This window comes from Stomoxys calcitrans, chromosome 5 (genome assembly GCF_963082655.1).
Source record: "Stomoxys calcitrans chromosome 5, idStoCalc2.1, whole genome shotgun sequence".
Classification (NCBI taxonomy): Eukaryota; Metazoa; Arthropoda; class Insecta; order Diptera; family Muscidae; genus Stomoxys; species Stomoxys calcitrans.
In genome coordinates, this window is record NC_081556.1 from 5281845 (window position 1) to 5303552 (window position 21708).

Below are 21708 nucleotides of genomic sequence, written 5' to 3' on the forward strand. Positions count from 1 at the left end.
TATAGATTTCTGCGTGTGTTTGTTGGTTTTGTTGTCTCACGTACTGGATTAAAACCTTGAAAATAAGTTTTAAATTCTCGCTTTGTGGTGTAACCAAAGACGAGAAAACATGGACTTGCAAAATGGAATTGAGAGAAGAAACAAATTTTATTCTTTTTAAGAACAATGGGACTAACACACACATACACTCATATACATCCATGGGGTTACCACATGCAAATTGTGTTGTATTGATCTTCTTCTTTGTTTTTTTTCCTTCTTCTGTTATTGTATAATCAATCCCATTATACAAATACAATACATTGAATAATACTTCAATTTAACTTAAACTTTTTGCATTTAATTTGAAACAAACAGTAGAGAGTTGGTGTATAGGGGAGTTCTATTCAAAAACTTTTTCCATTGGATGCAAATTAAAAAAAAAAACTACACTAAACAAATGATGGGTTAATGTTTTAATTCTAGAAAATACATTGTTTGAAAAATAAACAAGAAGCTACAATGAAAAGAAATCAACAGAATTGATGGGCGATATCAAATTTCATTTTTTAAAGTCTTATGGACAATATATGGTGTGAGAGCTGGAATTATAAATTCAGCCTTATTTGATTTCAATTTCTGTAGGAGCAATTTTGTCACAATTCCATTTCTTTTGGAAATTTTGTAAAAAAAAAATAATTTTTATAGGAAATTTCGTCAAAATTTCATTTCTATAGGAAATTTTGTCAAAATTTCATTTTTATAGGAAATTTTGTCGAAATTTCATTTTTATACCAAAATTTGTCAAAATTTTATTTTTATAGGAAAGTTTGACGAAATTTATAGGAAATTGTGTAAAAATTTCATTTTTATAGGAAATTTTGTCAAAATTAATTTGTTTAGGAAAAAATTAATTTAATATAAAACTTTTTAAAATTTAATTTTTTTAGGAAATTTTTTGAAAATTTAATTTTTATATAAAATTTTGTCAAAATTTAATTTTTATGTGAAATTTTGTCAATACTTAATTTTTATAGGAAATTATGTCAAAAGTGATTTCTATAGAAATTTTTTTCAAAATTGAATTTTTAAAGGAAATTTTGGCAAGATTTGATTTTATAGGATATTGTTATACTAATATAAACATATATATAGATAACTTTTTAAAATTTTCATTTTTATAGGAAATTTAGTCTAAATTTCACTTTTATAGGAAATTTTGTCAAAATTTAATTTTTATAGGAAATTTTGTCAAAATTTAATTTTTATAGGAAATTTTGTCAAAATTTAATTTTTATAGGAAATTTTGTCAAAATTTAATTTTTATAGGAAATTTTGTCAAAATTTCTTTCAATTCTTCAAGAAATTTTGTCAAAATGTCATTTCTATAGGAAACTTTTTAAAAATTTAATTTTTATAGGAAATTTTTTTTAAAGGAATTTTTTTTTTGAGGAAATTTTGGCATGCCTTTCAATGGTGGAGAAAATTTTATTTTTATAAGAAACTGGGCCCGCTCCGCAGCGGCTTCATTAACTCTCTAAAATCTTTTCAGGGTGGGAACACTTCGCCCTGAATGCGGATATCGAATTCGTGCCATTGTAGCCTATGACGCTGAACGCGTTCGAATCCTGGCGAGAACATCCGAAAAAGCGGTGTTTATCCCCTCTTAATGTAGGCGACATTTGCGAGGTAAAATGCCATGCAAGGTCATTTAAAAAATTTTCCGCAAAGAGGTGTCGCACTGTGGGACGCCGTTCGAACTCGGCTTTAAAAAAAGGTCCCTTATCATTGAGTTTATATCATATAATAGAATATTCGTAATAATATCATATTCGTATTCTACCCCCAAATACCTTTCATATGAGTTCCATATAGCCGTGGTCGGCTAATATGCCTATTTTGAGGTATTTAGGGGTGGGACGACTTCCCATTACTTGGACCTAATTTTTTATGCCATATTTGTAATCACATGGACGTTCATCTGTTTAGATACCCATATTGTGCCTATCGGCCCACTTTTTGTTTTGAGTGGCGTTTTTGGGATAGGGGGATGGTCTGCCATCATTCGATATCTAAATACATAATTTTTAGATGTCGATCCTTCCAGAAAAACCTTCACAATCTGTGAACATTTTAAGGAAATCGGTTCAGCCGTTTTGGATTCTACGGTACAAACAAACAAACCCATATAGTCATGATTGGTTAGTATGCGAATTTGGGACGTAGTATTCTAATCTCCAATACCTTGCATTTGATACCCATATTGCTCCGATCGGTCCCCTATTGATTTTGGGTGGTGTTTTTGGCTCTAAGGGGAGGGTCCGCCCCCCCTTCGGAAATCAAAAAATTTTATACCCTATGTTTCCTTCCAGACCAACCTACACAATCTGTGTAATTGGTTCAGCCGTTTTTGAGTCTATACGGAACAAACAAACACAACCTCATTTTTATTATTATATATACGATTTAGTGAACTTATACTCTTTTCAACCTAACCTAACCTAGTGCAAATTTTATTTTATAGAAAATATTGTCAAAGTTTTAATTTTTATAGAAAATTTTAATTTTTTAAAAACTAAATTTCTATAGGAAAATTTGCCAAAATTTCATTGTTTAAGGAAATTTTGTCTCAATTTCATTATTATATAAATTTTTTCAATAAATCATTTTTATACGAAACTTTGTCTAAATTTCATATCTATCTAATTAAATTTCTGATATTTTAGATACGATCAATTCTGTTTGATTATTGTGGCCTTAACGAAAACATTCAGTCTCTGCTGACCTTTAAATGAAATTTTATTGTCTAACGGTTTTCTAGTGAAAAAAATCAAAATATTTACAACCCTAATAAATTGTTGTTAAGCGAAATAAGATGTTCAATTTGCCATTGCAAAATTCACTTCTTGACATACTTTTGAATGAAATTGAAAAAAAAAAGTATTTTGACAGCCGCTTAGAAATGAAATTTGTTATGCCATTCAAAGGTGGGGGATTTTCGAAGGTAAACATCATCATTATCAACACCATAAGCAAGTCTCTTGGGTCTAAGCTGGGTTGTAGGTGTGGAGGATGTAATGAATGGATGGGACACTTGTCCATTCACTTGCTCGCTCACGCATTCCCTTGCTTACTTGACTGTAAATGAGAAAGTTGATAAATCAATTGCTTTCATAATTCAAATTTTAATCTTTATGTACTAGTTTTGGTAGTTTGCAAAACTTTTATGGGGTGAAACAAAAGTTGATTAAAATCTGCAAATGTCAAAAATTTCCAAAGAAAGCAATAACCAAAAAAAAAAAAAGATTTCTAGCAAAGGATTAACAGAAAACAGTAACCAAAAGGTTTATGTAATTTCCTTTAACGTTTTCATCAAATGTTGTAGAGTGTACTTTAAAAAATTCAATGTCTTTGGTCCCATATGTACTTGGGGATAATTTATTTGTCTGTTGTTGGTGACCAGCTAGTTGTCTTTATTTTGCATATATGTACATATGCATATGCGAGTATGTATGGCTGCTATGTAGGCAGGCAAGCAGGCATTTACATATTTATTGTCTCCATGTCTATATTTATGTGCAATGGAATGGAGTTTTTAAGCCGCCTATATGGCTGTTTTTGTAGCTCTGTTTGTGTGCTTGCTTGGTTTTTTTGCATTTCTTTCCTCTGCCTGAAAAGAGCATGGCATCGGCGGCGGCGACGTTGTATGATTGTTGGTGTATTTGCAATAATAAAAATATTGATTTGTTGGGGTATGCCAAGAAGCCAAGAGTGCGCATGCGTTCTATTCCAATGCAAAAAGTAGGAAATGTTAACCTAGGCTCACTCGCACATTTAAAAACCCCACACATACATGCTAAGGCCTAACAATGCCAACACCAACGAGCTATATGCAAAGGACATTTGAATGCAAATCTCTCACACACAGTCACACCACAACCACCCATGTCCATACCCTTGCCCATTCATTATTGAGATTCATTCATCTTAAGCCTGAAAACAACAGAAAAAGGGGTGCTTATTTCAGTGACAACTCAAGGCGAGTGCCAAGCACATGAACAAAAACTCAAACACACATACACACTCACATGCACACAGCCACACATGCATACCCTCTTTTTACGACCATCACCACTGCATCGAGTAAAGTAAATAGCATAAAGAATTCCATTACAAATAGCAGGATTATAGCTTAAATTTAAAATAAAAATCCTTTAAGAACTTGGAGTATTTTTAGCATCACCCCATTATTTTGATATGTGAAATTGAGCCTTACAGGCAAATCCTGGAAAAATGTTTTTAAACAAATAATGCCTACATGTAGGCGTTTAGAAACAAATTTATTTATAGCATATATTAGGGAGCTCTTTAAGCTTGATATGTGAAAATAAAAATTACCTACAATTAGTCGTTGCTATTTATATATGGTGTACTTTTAGGGAAATTTGAGTTGTAAACAAGCATTGTTATACAAAACAGAATCATTTAAGAAAAATTTTAAAAAATTGTAAAAAATTATCTTTCTTAAGGTGCATAGAGTGAAATTTAATTTTTAGCTTTACGTTTCTGTAGGAAATTTCGGCAAAATCTTTTCTATAGGAATTTTTTTTTTTTAATTAATGGAAAATTTTATAAAATTTCATTTTTATGGGAAATTTTATCAAACTTTTATTTCGATAGAAGTTTTGTCTACATTTCATTTCTATAGGAAATTTTGTCAAAATTTCATTTTTATAGCAAACTAGCTGAGCCCTGCCGGCTCCGCTGTGACCGATAATGCTATATTGGAGAGGTGTACTCTAAATTTTGAAATTTCTATTCCAATATTCCTGTGGATCTTTTTAGACTCAAATACCTCTTAGTAAACCCCACATTGCAATGGTCAGTAAAAGTTCCATTCGCGCTCTACACCCAAAGACCTTGCATTTAAGTTGCATATTGCCATGGTCGTATGTCCGATTTAAGTTTTTTTTGGGGTGGTGTGACCCACGAAATACACAGTCCCATAATTGGATACAAGATTCGTTTTTTACTTTCAAATACCTTTTATTTGAGCCCCATTTTGCCATGGTCAGGAAATAAGTCCTGTTTGGGGGGTGTTTTGGGGAAGGGGAGGACCCCCAGAAACCTTGTCCCGAAAGTGGATATCAATTTCGTGCTCTACTCCCAAATACCTTTATTTAAGCTCCGTATTGCCATGGTCAGTAAATATGTCCGATATAGGGGAAATTTGGAGGTAAGGCGGTCACTTGACTCCATATTTGAATATCAGATTCGTTTTCCACTCTCAAATACCTTTCATTTGAGTCCCATATTGTCGTGATTGGTCTATGAATATATTTGGTGAGTTTTAGGGTGGGGCGTTCCCCCCAGGTACATGGGGTACCGAAATTGGAATAGAAAATTTTGAATTTAGATTACAAAAAAAAGCATATAAAATTTCGCTTAAATCTCACCACCCTCATCCGAGATCAGGCGTTTCTGAAAATTAATAATAGGGGGAGGGTCCGCTCCCCCTTCAGATATCAAAAAATTTTGTACCCCATTTTCACCACGGGATCATTATGCACCATCTGAGGAAATCGGTTTAGCCGTTTTTAAGTCTATACGGAACAACAAAACAAACAAACCAACAAATAAGCACAAATTAATTTTTATATGTAAGATTTTTGTAAAAATTTCATTTATATAGGAAATTTTGCCAAAATTTCATTTCTATAGAAAATTTTGTCAAAATTTCGTTTTTGTGGGAAATTTTGTAAAAATTTCATTTCTATAGGAAGAAGGAAGAGATATAGACCCATTGAAAAGTATGCCCTTCGACTCAGAATCACTTTCTGATTCGATTTAGCTATGTTCGTTTATCTGTCCGACTGTCTATGTTAGCTTGTGTAAAAACTACAGGTCGCAATTGTTTCCGAATTAGATATATCTTCCACTTTGTATTTATAGGACAGGTGTACAGTCGGCCCCGTCCGACTTTTGCTTTTCTTTACTGTTTTTTTCTTTAATAAACCAATTTTAAATTCCAAAAATTTTGTTTTTAATTCTTTTCCTCTAAAATGCGAATGCAAATTTTGTCTCTTTTGATGCGTTGTTTGTAACGAGGAAGGCGTGAGGGATACATGCAAGTTTTTGCATATGCCAACACTCAACTAACTCATGGCAAGAAAACTACAATAAAATCAACTCTTTGGGAAACATAAAATTGCCTTGTATCTACTTTTAACATAGAACAACAAGTACCCCATATTCTAAAGAAGAAGCAAAAAAAGAACAGAAAACCAACAATAAACCCACTTTGACTTTTGTATTAAAAATGTGGAAATATTTTTCTATACCACCAGCAGTTAAATAAATATGTGTTATAGCTTTTGCATTATATGCCTACCTACTAGAAATAATACATACCACCACCTCCCTTCCCATTCCATGCCAAGTCCATGCCTTTATGTTGTGTTTGCTCGTTGTTCAAGTTTCTCTCAAAACCTTGTTATTGACTTGATTTGACATTCATTAAAAAAATAACACGAATGAAAATCTAATACAAGAGACCAAAGAAAAATAGGTAACTCTGTGAAATTATGCAGGCATGATGTGGAGGCAAGCCGCAGCAGACCAGTCCCCCATAGCAGACTAGGACGAGGTTTACATTGCCACCTTTGGATAAAAAAAACATGAATGTTGGCAAAAATGTTGTGGAAGCCAACATAAAAAGGGTCTATTCAAAGGGGAAAACACACATATGTGTGTATGTATGAACATACATATAAACAAGTATGTGTCGAGTTGTTTTTATGAACTTAAGGGGGCATGAGATCAGTAGTTGCGAACGTGTTGCAAGCAATTTAACAACTCACAAGTGAAACTCTTTTCAGGTTTAGCTAACAGGCAAAAGAATATACCAAACAATCATGAACAAAATAATAGCAACAAAAGCAACAGCTATAAAAGAAATATAAATAACAATAGTAATAAAAAAAGGAAAGAACATGGGCAGATATATCCATGACATCGACAAGAAACGTCAACAACAATTTAAAATATAAAAATTTTATTACGCCGCAGATCGAAATTAAGGGGTGCTACAAAGTGAATGACTTATTCTAAAGTTCTAACCAAAATCGGTGCTCAAATTTGACTTATTAAATTTCCAAGAAGCTTCAATATTTCTCTGTTTGGGATGAAATTTGGCACACAAAGTTGGTATATAAATTCAACCCCTGCACCAAAAACGGTTTAGAGAGATAAATAAATAGACACACCTAGCTATGCATATAAACGGATCTTCTAATTTGAATTCTAAAACCCCTAGAAACCTCAACTTTTAACAGATTTTGCTGCAATTTCATATATGAAGCACAAGTTTACTCTCCCACAAAAAACACCGATTAATAAATAAAAAAAATTATTTTATTGAAATCGATATCATATGTTATCGATATCCATATACATCTTCTTTCCGTTATTCATTTAAAGCACTGGCGGACAAATACACACACACTATATCACATATTTGTGTACATGTACAGGAGCTCATGTCCCCAACACTGATTTAAAGGATTTTTCTGTAAAGTTTAATAAGACGATTTGCTTTATTCAAAATAATCCACATATCAATTGAGCTAATTTGTGTTAACATTCAGCAGAATCCAGGTTGATGGATTTGAAAACTTGTCAAATGACAATTCACTGAGAAAAATGTCAAGATCATCAATATTAACAGTCATCACAAGACATGTCCATTGCTTGTTTTTTTTTTTGTGGGCCCATCTTTAGACGTAGAGGTGATATACTGTTGCTGATTATTGGTTATTTGTGGCAGCGGCAGAAGCAGCAACAACAACTCAAATGCTTGCAAGAAAACTTAAAAAGGAAAAACTTGATTTCTTCTTTCCAACAGCTTTGCCTTGTTGTGGTTTTTTTTATTTGAAGCAGTCAAGACAGTTGTTAGTGCTGATGTTGTTCTTGTTGTTGTTTGTTAAACAATATCGGTTTGTGTTGCAAAGAGAAAGTTGTTGTGGTGCATTGTGGCTATAATGTTGCACACATGAATATACACTCGACTTGCCACCACCAATCACCACCGCATCTTAGACTTGGGGATTTCTCGCTAGCAGAGCGAAAAGGAAAACTAAAACCCACCCAACTTCATTGCAGCGAGTGTGAAATTGTTAAGGTGAGAGAAAAATCTTTAAATGCTATGCTAAGCGAGTAAGCAGAGTCTTTGTGTGTGTGTGTGTGTGTGTGTGTGTGTGTGTTGTATTGTAAACTTCAGTTGGTAGCTTGTAAGGTAAAATAGCTCAGTACTTACATTTAAGCATTATTTATGAGCCCATGTGGCCAAACCGGCGAAATCGCTTGGCATACATGACACATGGTCTAAGAGATTTTGTGTGGTGGTTTAGAAGATGAATGTTCCAACAGCTTATTTGGTGTGTTCTCCCTCTCTCTCTCGCTCTTCCTTACTTTTTCTATGGCATTCCCAACACCAGCCCATTTTTAGTTCTTGTTGTTATTGTTTTGTATAGCTGGCCCCCAGGGTTGGGGGTACCGCCTTGGTCGCCGCTCCATTAACCCACCACATTATCATAAATGAAAATGTGAAATAATGCAACGTGGCGCAAAGTTGTGCTGTATGGCATCGTCATTGCCATCGACGCCATCACCACCAATTTGCAGTTGGCGCTGTTGTTTTGCCAATGCTCCTTCTCATTCACTGTGCGCTTTCCATTATAGTTGCTTGTTGTAGTTGTAGCTGCAATTTTCTTCTTTTTTCCCCATTTGTTGTATGGTGTGTTTAGTTTTTTTTTTTTGTTTAATGGCGGTTGCTTGGGTTTTTCATTTTCTGCATTGTAAGTCATGGAATGGAAAGTGGTATTATGGCCATCTATCCATCCATCCAACTAACTAACCAAGCAAGCAGGCAAATCATGCTGCTAGTCATGCACACATACACCTATTGTATATAAGAAAATGGAAAACGTGCTTAAGCCAAGTTTTTCCACTTTTTCACGTTTTCATTTTTTTCGCTTTTTTGCAACTGAACTTTTCTTCTTCAATAGGATGCACCACACGGATTTTTTGAGAGGTAGGGAGAGAGAGAGAGGCACGTAGAAGTGGTTTCGGAGAGAGGAAATGCAGAGCGAGTTCGTTTTCAAAAGTGTTTGGTTGTTGCTGTTAGCTGCTGCTGACATTCGTTCGGTGGGTTTGTTGGTCTTTCGGTCGTCTGTTGTATGTACATACATACCAACATACATACTTTCATGCATAGATATGTACACAGAAAGATAGATAGGTATGTAGTAGCATATCGCTACAAACAGGCTGACTGACTGACATTCATGTACATAGCCATATACTACCTACCTACTTTGGAGGCAAAAGTGTACGTCAATAAACTTTTCATGGCACCCAACCAGTGCCAACACTGACTGACTGACTCTGAGCTTGCACGTGCATTTTCGCACAACAACAAAACATGCAGCATACTCTTGTTTGCACAAAGTTTAACAGCTAAGTAGGAAATATAAAAAAATATACACAAAGGGCAAATAAAATACAGAGATAGACAAAAGGGAGGCGTGGGGGACCAAGGGAAATAGAGAGAGAGAGAGCGAGCATGCGAGCGAGGGCAAACAAAAAATGAATAACAAACACCTAAGTGCAACAGAGGTGAAGGGCATATGGCTGCTAGAGCAATAGCAAAATGGCACATATACCTAACAAACTTACATATATGCATATACATATGTTATATGTGTATAACAAATAGACATACATGTGTATGCATGCACATATATCCATGTTCATATGCATTATCACGGTTTACAATTTACAAGAATATAATCCAAACAGCAAAGACCCTACGAGCTTTGGCTTAGGGATCGGAGTTGCCATCTTACTTTTTTTCCGAATAAACAAAGACCTACAATAAGTAAATATAAAGTATTTCAATTGCGCCTTTTGGATGCCCGATGTCGTTCGTAAAAATAGGCCCTATCTTTCAATTATATGTCAGTTACAAGTAGTGGTCAACAGGTGTCGTTGGTCAAAATGGACCCAAACTTATTGAGCGATTTTCCTAAAATTGATATGTAAATATAATTTTTCATCTGTGAGCCCTTAAATAAATATATATTTTATGATTAAATTAATCCGCTTATACATTGTACTTTTTATAGATTATGTGAAAGTGGTTCCATCCCAATGAATACAATGACATCTACGCGTTCAAAAATTATCCCTAATGGACTTTTGCAAATGCATTCTAGGTTTCTGAAATAAATGTGGTCTTGTAAATTGTGTGAGTTTGTTTATGTTTTTCTAATCTAACTGAAATTGCCATATGTAAACTAGAAAGCTTTTATAGTATTTGGAGTTTTCTAAAGCCGCTTTACAAGGCATGTAGTTGTCTTATGATATATCACATTTTGAATTCACAATGTAATTTAAAATGTTTGTCAAAATTGTCAATTAACACACGATTCATCAATTTCACTATCACACCTGTATGTTATTTTCGTATGACATAACCTAAAAGTGTGAGCAAATTTGATTTTTTTATTTGTTTTGTTTGTTTTTTATGCGTAAAAATTGTTAAAGTTGTTAGAAAGGTGGTTAATTCAAGAATTTGTGGACACAAATTTAATTTGGATTTGCTATCATTCGAATGACAAGAGCAGCTGATTTCTTTATGTTTTGTCAGAAGGAATAGAACACGCTCTAAACCAAAAAATTACATGTGCTGTTTTGTAAAGTGATTTTCATATGTTAGTTTCATTTGTTTCGCACGACATGTGCTAATTTTGACATGTCATAAGATACCAACATACCGTGTAATAGAGCCTTAACTACAAAAATTGCACCGGCTTGACATTGTAGTGTAAAGCTGCATGATCGTTTTGTTATTATTTGAAGATGATTCGAATTGATATGACCATAAGCCATAGGAACCCTTTTTGGATTTTTTTACGGTGCTTTGCATACTAACCCAACTAGAGTAGTTTGCAAAGAACACATCTGAATTTGAAGAGGGCCCTTTAAGACGACTTTGACAGAATTCCGCGTGACATCTAAACAGAATACACTGCTTTACATCTTGTTGTTGGTTATGGGTGGCTATAATTTTGTTAAGAATTTTAAGAGGGTGGCAACATGACTAACTGACTGACATTTGCAACCACCGATGATAAACACTCTCCATCACACACTCACGCACACAATAGAAAACACACTAAATGCTCTTGCTTTTGCTCATGCTCATGCTCATATCTGATCTGTACATAATTTCAAGCAAACATATGCTGTATAGAAAACTACTAATTCATACATAGGTATGTATGTACATATATTAAGAGATGGTGTGAATGCAGTTCAAGTGCATATGGTAGCTACATCAACTTGTCAATGAGCTAAATACATACATACATACATACTTACATACATAGATATTTATTTACATACAAATTAATGTATATTCCCTGGTGTTTTTTGTGCGACTTTTATTATTTCACATACTGAAGTTCAATGAAAAGTATGATTTTCCCAAATATGAGAGTAAAAAATATTTATGTACGTTTCTACTACAGGGTGGGTTATCCAGCAATTGTTTTGTTTTTACTTCGACTTATTTGAGCATTGACATCTTAAAGGAATTCTTAATCGCATGTCACGCATGTCAAAAAATCGGGAAAATGATTGCAGTTTAGAAAATTTTGATAAACATCTTGTTTGACAGGCATGGCAATCATTTAACTGAAAAAGTATTCCATCACTAACCGAGGTGTTAAATAAAGGTAAAATCGCTGAAAAAATTTATATATTTAACTCAATTTTGTTCGAGGGACACCTTTTAACATTTTAAGACCATGTTTTTTTTTTTGTTTTATTTTGACATAAAAGTTTTTAAATTAACAAACAACTTGTAAACACGATGCAATTTCTCACGCATGCAAAAAGCCTACAGCTTTACACCATAGTGAGAGATCTGTTGCCATTTTACCGTTAGAAAACTGAATGTGCTTTTGTGTTGCCATATGGCAACACCAGCCACAATCCATGACCGAGCCCTTGTGTTCCGTTCTATTTTGTAATATGTAGAGTATAGTGTGTATGTACAATAAGTAAGTGTTTAACATGAAATTTACTGGTTGTTTGTTTGGTCTAAGTAAAAACGTCTAAATGACACTTAAAGGTGATATTACACTATATGTGCTGTGACTGTATGTACGTCTAATACGAGTAGAGCGCACTCTAATCGCCATGTGTTCTTATATGAATTGTATTTTTTTAAAGAAATGTGTCTGCATGTATATTCAATGCAAAAACTTTGTTTCGATTTCGCTAACATTTTTACCTAAAATTGTATTTCAAAATTTCCAAAAATAGTATTATTTTCTCAAGAGAAAGGGGGCAACTTTTTAAGTCTTTTTCAAAAGTTCTTTGTTATTATATTCGATATTCAAGTTTTCAGAAGAATATAAGACACCAGAGTCTTTTTTCGTTGTCGATGATCAATTAATGTGCATATTTTAACGACTATAGAAGATATTTGTGGCAAACACACAAAACCACAAACAGACTTTAGATAAAATATTTATTCAAAAAAATTCTTTAAATCGTAGGCAGGCAGGGTTTAAAATCCAATCGCATAATTTCGACGTCATTCGTTGTATATTTTCCTTTGTAGGTTGATGCAAAAAAAAAAAACAACAACAAATAAATAAAGAAATATATAGATCCCACATTATTTGAAATTCTAATTTCATTAAAAAAAAACCTTCGAATATTTAAATCAAAACGCTGGAGAAAAGGAAGTGCAGATACATATTTGCCTTATACACTCTCAATGTAAAGAAATCTTAGAAAAATGTTGTATCTTAGTCGATATTGTTGCCCTCTAAATTCTAACAAACTTTGGAAATACAATTTGCGAAAATAAAATTATTCTCAAAACTTTTTAAAATACTAAAATTTTTTCTTAAAAAATAAGAATTTCTACAAAATTTTCAGGGAATATAAATTTTTTGTGTAATTAATAATGTCTTCGACAATCAAATTTCAATGAAAATTGTCTACATATTCCATAAAAATCTTTGTTTTGCTAAATTTTGCAAAAAACAAAGTTAATATTCTGTAAAAAATATTTTGATAAAATTTTCTACAAAAAGAAAATTTTTAAAAAATGTCCATAATAATTTTTTTTTGGCAAAATCTATTTATAAAAAGGAAATTGTTGCGCTTTGTTTGTTTGTTTGTCTGTTCTGTATAGACTAAAAACGGCTGAACCCAATTTCATGAAATTTTCACAGATGGTAGAGTTTGAGCCCCCAGTGAATAAAGGGTACTACATATTTTGATATCTGAAGGGGAACGGACCCTTCCCCTTACCACATTTTTCAAAATCGCCAGATCTCGGTGATGGGTGCACCGATTGAAGCGAAATTTTGCATACCACCTTATGGTACCCCAAAAACACAAAATTGGTAAAAAATGTTGGGGTCAAATAACCTGGGGGGACGCCCCATCCCAAAACCCACCCGAACGGACTTGTTTACCGATTGGGACAATATGGGTATCAAATAAAAGGTATTTAAGAGTAGAGTACGAATTAGGTGGACCGATCGGACAATATGGGACTCTACTGAAAAGTATTTGAGAGTAGAATACGAGCATGATGTCAAAAATCCAAATATATAAGGCGCCACCCCAAGCCCAAAACCGCATCAAAAGTACAGCCCAAAAACAAAAGTGGACCGATCGGGACCATATGGGACTCCAATGAAAGATATTCGAGAGTAGAGTACGAATATGGTTATCGAATATTAAAAATTGGGCGTAATTACCAAGGGGGCATATTAGACCATCATGAGAGGTCTATGCCAGTAGAGTTTGATTCTAATATTGATATAAGGATTCAAGTATCTCGGTCATGTCCTGCAGTTCAGCAGGGCATGTAGATCACGAGAAAAAAGGACTCAAATAAATTGTTTTTTGGTTCTTAGCGTCAGTGGGTCCGACCCTCTCCTCCCAGTAAAAACAACAACAAACTGTCATGTAGGACGACAGAGAATGTATTGTACTCAAAAATTTGTCAGAGGGCAATCCCCCTCCCTCTAATTACAAACAATACATGAGTACCCAGAATAGAAAAGCAATGAAAAGTCTTTGGTAATAGAGTACACTTTTTACACTCAAATTGGAATAGACACAAGAGAACCCGCGGATCTTTAAAAATGTGGTTTCCCAAATGGTAGCTTTGAAGTATGATTATATTTTATAGCCCTGAATATCTTGATAGCCACCTTCAAAATGCTTGACATTATGGGGCTTCAACAAAATCGCGTTCTAGCACGATGATGATATTATTTCGGTGTCCGCCGCCTATACCCACCCCCATTACAACCCCCAAATAGGACGTATTGGCTCACCATGACAATTTGGGCCCTACAGAGAGTGGAGTTCGATATTGATAGTTTTTAGGGCCCATACCCCAAACGGGACATATTTGCTGACTTTTCCAATAAGGGCTTTAAATGAAAGGTATTTGAGATTAGAAAAAAAATTTGAGGCCAATGGGTATTTATGGGTAGTTATAGTCTGAGATTAAAATGGTGGGTTAAAAATAAAAAATACCAATAACAATTGTTGTTTCGTTGTAAAAAATATTTGTTGATTCTTTTTTGCTGTTATAAATGAAATGAATTTCCAACAAAAACTATTTTTTAAATTAGGAATAAACTTTAAAAATATTTTGTTTATAGTACTTACCTGGTTGTATTTCTCTATTTGACTCTTGCAGGACGTGATGATTTGTCACCTTCGAGTAGTCTCAATGGCTTTTCCACCAGCGATGCCAGTGATGTTAAGAAAATCAAAAAAGGTCCTGCGCCCCGTTTACAAGAGGAACTATGCCTGGTGTGTGGCGATCGGGCGTCAGGCTATCATTATAACGCGCTTACCTGTGAAGGCTGCAAGGGCTTCTTTCGACGGAGTGTTACCAAAAATGCCGTTTATTGTTGTAAATTTGGACATGCGTGCGAAATGGACATGTACATGCGGCGCAAGTGTCAGGAGTGTCGGCTGAAGAAGTGCCTGGCGGTGGGCATGCGGCCCGAATGTGTTGTCCCCGAGAACCAGTGTGCAATGAAGAGGCTCGAGAAGAAGGCCCAAAAGCAAAAGGATAAACTGCAGACGAATGTGTGTGCCACGGATGGTGTCAAAAAGGAGATACTTCTTGATCTGATGTCTTGTGAACCTCCCACACATCCCACATGTCCGGTAGGTTTTGGCCATCGCTGCTCCTCAATGTGATAATGCCTTTAATTTTGTTTACTTGGTTAATTGCAGCTGTTACCTGAAGATATATTGACAAAATGTCAGGCTCGAAATATACCTCCTCTAACGTACAATCAATTGGCAGTTATTTATAAATTAATATGGTATCAAGATGGCTATGAGCAGCCATCCGAGGAAGATCTCAAACGTATAATGGTGAGTTGCAATGCTGAAAGTTACATTAAAGAAAGAAAAAAAAACTCCAAAATAAAATGAAGAAAATATGGGGGAAATTCGAAAACGGTTAAAAATCGTAAAAAGTTCTAAGACGAATTGCATTAAACGATGTTAGCGTCTGTATCAGCAAAGGACACACGCACACATTATTTCCCAAAAGCTAAAGAACTTAACCCGCGCTATGCAAAAGTAATGTGCAATAGTGTGCGTCGCGTCCATGGTTGCTTAATACCATTTTATTGTTATCACTTATTTTATTAAGTTTTTGTTATATATCTTTGGTTTTTGTTGGTTTGCCATACTCATTTCCTTCACTTACAGAGTTCACCCGATGAAAATGAAAGCCAAACGGATGTGAGTTTTCGTCATATAACTGAAATCACTATACTCACAGTACAATTAATTGTGGAATTTGCCAAGGGTTTGCCAGCGTTTACCAAAATACCACAAGAAGATCAAATTACTCTGTTAAAGGTAAGTTTCTGTGCCCCATGCAAATCACTGGCAGCTGTAAGTGCTTACATAAAATTTGTATCTCATTTTTTGTCCCTTAGGCCTGCTCATCCGAAGTTATGATGTTGCGAATGGCACGTCGCTACGATCACAATACAGACTCGATATTCTTTGCCAATAATCGATCGTACACCCGTGACTCGTACAAAATGGCCGGCATGGCTGATAATATTGAGGACTTGCTGCATTTCTGTCGACAAATGTACTCCATGAAGGTGGACAATGTCGAATATGCTTTACTCACTGCCATTGTGATCTTCTCCGATCGGCCGGGACTCGAAGAAGCCGAACTAGTCGAAGCGATACAAAGTTACTACATCGATACACTCCGCATTTACATACTTAATCGCCATTGCGGCGATCCCATGAGTCTCGTATTCTTTGCCAAGCTGCTATCCATATTGACCGAACTGCGAACCTTGGGCAATCAGAATGCAGAAATGTGCTTCTCGCTCAAGCTGAAGAATCGCAAACTGCCAAAATTCCTCGAAGAGATTTGGGACGTTCATGCCATTCCACCCTCGGTGCAGTCGCACATACAGGCCACACAGGCGGAGAAGGCCGCCCAGGAAGTGTTGGCCTCCACATCGGGCATAGCCACAGCAATACAACAGGTAGCCGCCACCTCATCATCCTCCATCAATACGTCACTGGCCACCTCATCGACATCACCTACCACAGCAGCTTCCAGCACGCCCAATGGTGGCGGCGACTTTGGCACCGACATGAGTCTGACGCTGACGGGTCAAACCGATAGCAGCGCATAGCAATAGCTGATAATCGAGGATGACGATGAGGGTGTTGTACTACTGGAAACCGCTGCAGCCGTTGCATTTGCCGATCATGAATTGCAACACTAGATGTTCTAAACATCTAATGTTGTTTTTTTTTCTTTTTGTTGTTTTTTTATTGATTTTGACCATGTCTCTGGTTCATCAGTTCCACACATACACTTTGTTTAAGGGGTTCTTTTCATTTTGATAAGGTAACATTTTATTTTGAAAACTTTTGCTGATCGCTTTGGTGAATTTTAAGGGTCATACAAGTGCGGCAAATTTTCTAATAATTTGATAATTTTTAAAGACAACTTTTGGATGTTTATGTTGCGAATATCTACAATTACACTGTTTTATGCAAGCACTATCCAGTGGAAGTCATAGATTTTCAAACAAAGTTTTGATGGTTATCATAACATCGATATCAATCAATAGCTAAACAATATATATTCATAGTAAATTGTACATGTTATCGTCTGTCATCATGTCATAGCCGAGTCAGAAGGCGTGCCGCAGTGCGACACTTCTTTGGAGAAATGTTTGACGTGGCATAGTACCTCACAAATGTTTCCAGCATTAGGAGGGGAAAACTACCGCTGAATATTTTTTCTGATAGTCTCGAATCCAGGCGTTCAGCGTCATAGGTGGACATGCTAACCTCTGCACTACGGTGGCCCCCAATATATATTTGGAGCAAAAACTTTTTAAGGTTTCAAAATTAAGAGAAAAAATTTTTAAAACTAAATTTTATAGAAAATTATTTTAAATTGTTCACGCTCACTACTACAGGACGGGAGTTATAGTAATTTTTTCGGGAGATTTATTCGAATATTCATCTCCGATTCCACAAAGGAGAGCTGGCAAACTATCGATAATCGCAACATTCGATATTTCCGATATTTCTTATAATAAATATTTCAAATAACCAAACGAAAATGAAAAGTAAAACTCAGCAGATCGATTTATATAGAAGCAATATCAATGCACAAACCGAATAAAACAAAATTGAAAAAGTCTGTTGAAGTCAGGATTGTAAAAGTTTTTAACCTAACCAGATGAAAATTGCGCCCTCTATAGGCGTAATGTATCTTAAAGGATACATTCAGTGTCAGATCGGCAATTTTTGTTTAATGTTGCAAAAAATTTAACTTTGCCAATAGTATCGATAGAAAAATTATCAATCGATATTCAGACAAAAAAAAAATAAAATATCGATAGTATCGATGGTGTCATCAATATCTTGTTAGCTCTATCACAAAGTCCATAGTTTGACAAAAAGTTTGTTATGGATAATAATATTATTGATTTATATATATGTTATCGAAAACCATATTATCGATATGTTATGGATAATTATACTATCGGTGTGTTATAGATAATTATTGATAGTTATTTTATGGGTGTGTTACCGATAATTATACTATCGGTATATTACCGATAGTTATTTTGTCGTTATGTATCGATATATTATCGATAACACGTTATCCATGTCCTTAAAAATTCAATGGATTTTATACGCCAATAATATAGACCTAAATACATGACTGTTTAATTCTGCAAAATGTTTAATTTTGCCAATAGTATCGATAGAAAAAAAATTTCAATCGATATTTAGACAAAAAATAAAATATCGATAGTGCCATCGATATTTTGTCAGCTCTACCACAAAGTCTATATATTGGCGATGTTTTGTTTCGAATGTTATCGATAAATATTCTATGGATAATAATATTATTGATATGCAATCGATAAATATGCTATGGATAATAATATTATTGATATGCAATCGATAATTATATTATATATATGTTATCGAAAATCATATTACCGGTATATTATTGACTATTATACTATCGGAATGTTATAGTTAATTATTTTATATATATATATGTTATCGAAAATAATATCGGTACGTTATCGACCCTTATACTATCGGTATGTAATCCGTTAATTATATTATCGATGTGTTATCGATAATTATATTATTGGTATGTTACCGTTAGTTATTTTATTGGTATGTTACCGATAATTATATAATTATTGACAAATATGTTATCGATAACAACACATTATCAATGTCCTTAAAAATTCGATCGATTTATTCGATATATAAATTGCCTGATTTTCCCTGATTTAATGTAAATTTAATAATTGTTGCTTTATCTTATGAACAGTGCAACATAAAATGCAATGTCATTGCATGTTATCACCTTATAAGCCACTTGTATGTCCTTTAAAGACAAAGCGATGATGTTTAAACTATAAATCTTTTTTTTTTCAATTTTTTCCTATTACTTTTAAACCCTAACCCGAAAAGGACGATTTTATATAATAAAAAAAAGGAGTAAACAAAAACATTTTTTTTCAAAGAAAACCTAGAAAACACCTTACAAAAAACAAACTGAGAGTAAAGATTGTTAAACAAAATGTGTTTATTATTATTACAAATATATGTATGTACCATAGTATTTACGATGAACGAGGAATGATAAATGATAATGTTAAAAACTTCAATAATGTATTTAAACCAAACAAACAAAAAAAGAAAAAAATCAAAAAAATATTCAAAATGTATACTTTCAGTATATATATATATACATACATACATACAACATGCATATATACACTTGGACAAACAAATAAACTTTGTTTACAAAATCGCCCCCTCACTCTCTAACTCTCTCTCTTGACACAGCAACCTCGCCTAGTCCTACCTGATGATGAGCACAGAGCCCCCTAACTTCCCAATCCAAAAAATCCTTAATGAACAAAGAAACCCCTACAGATATTGAAAAAAGAAAAAACAAATCCAGTTAAAAATCCCCCCACACACATACACACACAAAGAAATTTATATATATAAAAAAGTGAAAATTTAACTGATGAATAAGCGAAAACAAACAAAAGAAAAATAAATTAAAAAAAAAGAAAATATTAAGCATAAAATACACATTCTTTCACTTTTTTGGCTTATCTTTTTTATGTTTCTTAAGATTTTTAGCTAAAGAAAAACAAAACAAAAAATTATAACTAAACATCAACTACTATTATATACTACAATAATGTTATAAATATGATTAATAATTATTATTATTAATATATATATATATAAATGTATAAATAATATTTTTTTATTTTTTATTATTGATAAATACGAAAAAAACAACTTGGACTGATTTCTCACATTTTTAGATCTACGAGTTACACAATAAGAAACCATGAAATGGACAAAAACAAAACAACAACAAAAGTATATTCATTTTTTAGAATTCCCTCCCTTGAAAATTTTATAAATTTTATATATATTTGCAAAAAGATACAAAAAAACGTAATGAATAAATGCAAGAATGCAGGAAAGAAAGAATCTAAAGAAAACAAAAGCAAACTTCAAACATATTTTTGGCGGCAATTCAAAACATGTAATTTTTTTTTTTATATATGGAAGTAAAAAACAAGAAAAGAAAATTAAATAAAAAGTGATAGTAAGTTACATACAACAAACATATTTAATGATTATGATTTTAAATTAAAAACAAACAAAAACACATTATGCTTTCATTAGTTGTATACTATTAAGAGAGAGGAACAACACGAAGATAAAAAAACACAAAAGCAAATCGAAAAATTCATTGAAATTTATATTTTTTGGAAGAAAAGACTTTGACCTTTTGTTTTAAGTATGTAAATTATTTTTTTTTTATATATACATACATATATATATATATATAAATAAGCATGTATATTTAGTTTATGTTATACAACATTTTTGTTTTATTTCAATAATATCTCTATAAGACCAAAATAATTTTGGCATTTCTTTTGGCAATTTACTTTTTCAAAAACAACATTTTTTCCAAGCATGGCCTTATTTTTTATAAAAAAATGCATAAAAATTTTACAAAAAATCCATAGTTTTTTTTATAAATAATTTACACGAAATTTTTTAACATAAATTTATATATTTTTTTCTAAATAATTTTATTTTAAACAAATTGTTTAGAACAATTTCCCTCTGTAAGCTTTTGTTTTGCTAATTTTATTAATATATACATATATATATATACATATTTTTTCGTTTTAAGTCTAATTAATATTATTATTATAATAATTTGCTTTCTTTTATAAGTGAAATAAATTATTTCAAGATTTCGAAATTGTGCAATTGTTTTTTTTTTTTAAATAAATAATATGAAATTGTATAAAAAATAATTGAAAATACATCCCTTTAAACAAATTATTGATAACTAATTACAATTATTATTATTATGAAATAATAACAATAACAACAGCAAAAAACATACGAATATTAATAATTTAAGTCGAAAAAAAATGATTTCTCCTTCTCGTATATTTTAAAGATTTAGAAAAACTAAACAAACCAACCCCCTCCCCCAACTGTATATTAAGCATGAAGAGTAAAATACACACAAACACACCATATATAATATACTACACATACACAAAAACATACCAACCAACAAACACACATGCAAACAATGCAGAAAAAATATGTTTATTGTAAAATAAATAAAAAGGTTACTTTTTTTAACAAAGATCAGAAGTTTTTCTAACAAGAGCAACCCTGGCCCCCGAAATCAGACCGTGTTAACTAATGCCAGCAATTTTTAGGGTGAAAATTGAAAATTGTATATATTTTAAAGACTAGGGAAAATGATTACTCCATTTGGATTATTTTTTTTTAATTCATTTTTAATTTAGTACAGCAAAAACTTGAATGTTGTGTTGCCTAATCTAAACAAATATTTCCATTTAAATGCTTAACTCTATATGCCGAATAATCTGAATCGGACATGAACCTAAAGTGAGTGAATGGTTTGTTAGTGCGTTGACAACAAATGCTCCATAGTCTTCGCTTCTCTGTAGAGCTGGCAAACTATCGATAATCGCAACATTCGATATTTGT

The 21708-nt window shown here is 33.1% G+C and overlaps 1 protein-coding gene across 4 annotated transcripts in view; it reads left to right on the forward strand.

The window, feature by feature from the left end:
- Positions 1–21337, forward strand: part of LOC106096274 (ecdysone receptor) — a 237069-nt gene extending 215732 nt beyond the window's left edge. For all 4 annotated transcript variants that reach the window (XM_013263927.2, XM_059369228.1, XM_059369229.1 and 1 more), the window contains 4 exons: positions 14783–15261; positions 15331–15474; positions 15817–15969; positions 16050–21337. In XM_013263927.2, coding sequence (XP_013119381.2) covers positions 14783–15261; positions 15331–15474; positions 15817–15969; positions 16050–16775 — 1502 coding nt within the window. In that variant the 3' untranslated portion in view covers positions 16776–21337. The remainder of the gene's footprint in view (positions 1–14782; positions 15262–15330; positions 15475–15816; positions 15970–16049) is intronic.
- The last annotated feature ends 371 nt before the right edge of the window (positions 21338–21708 follow it).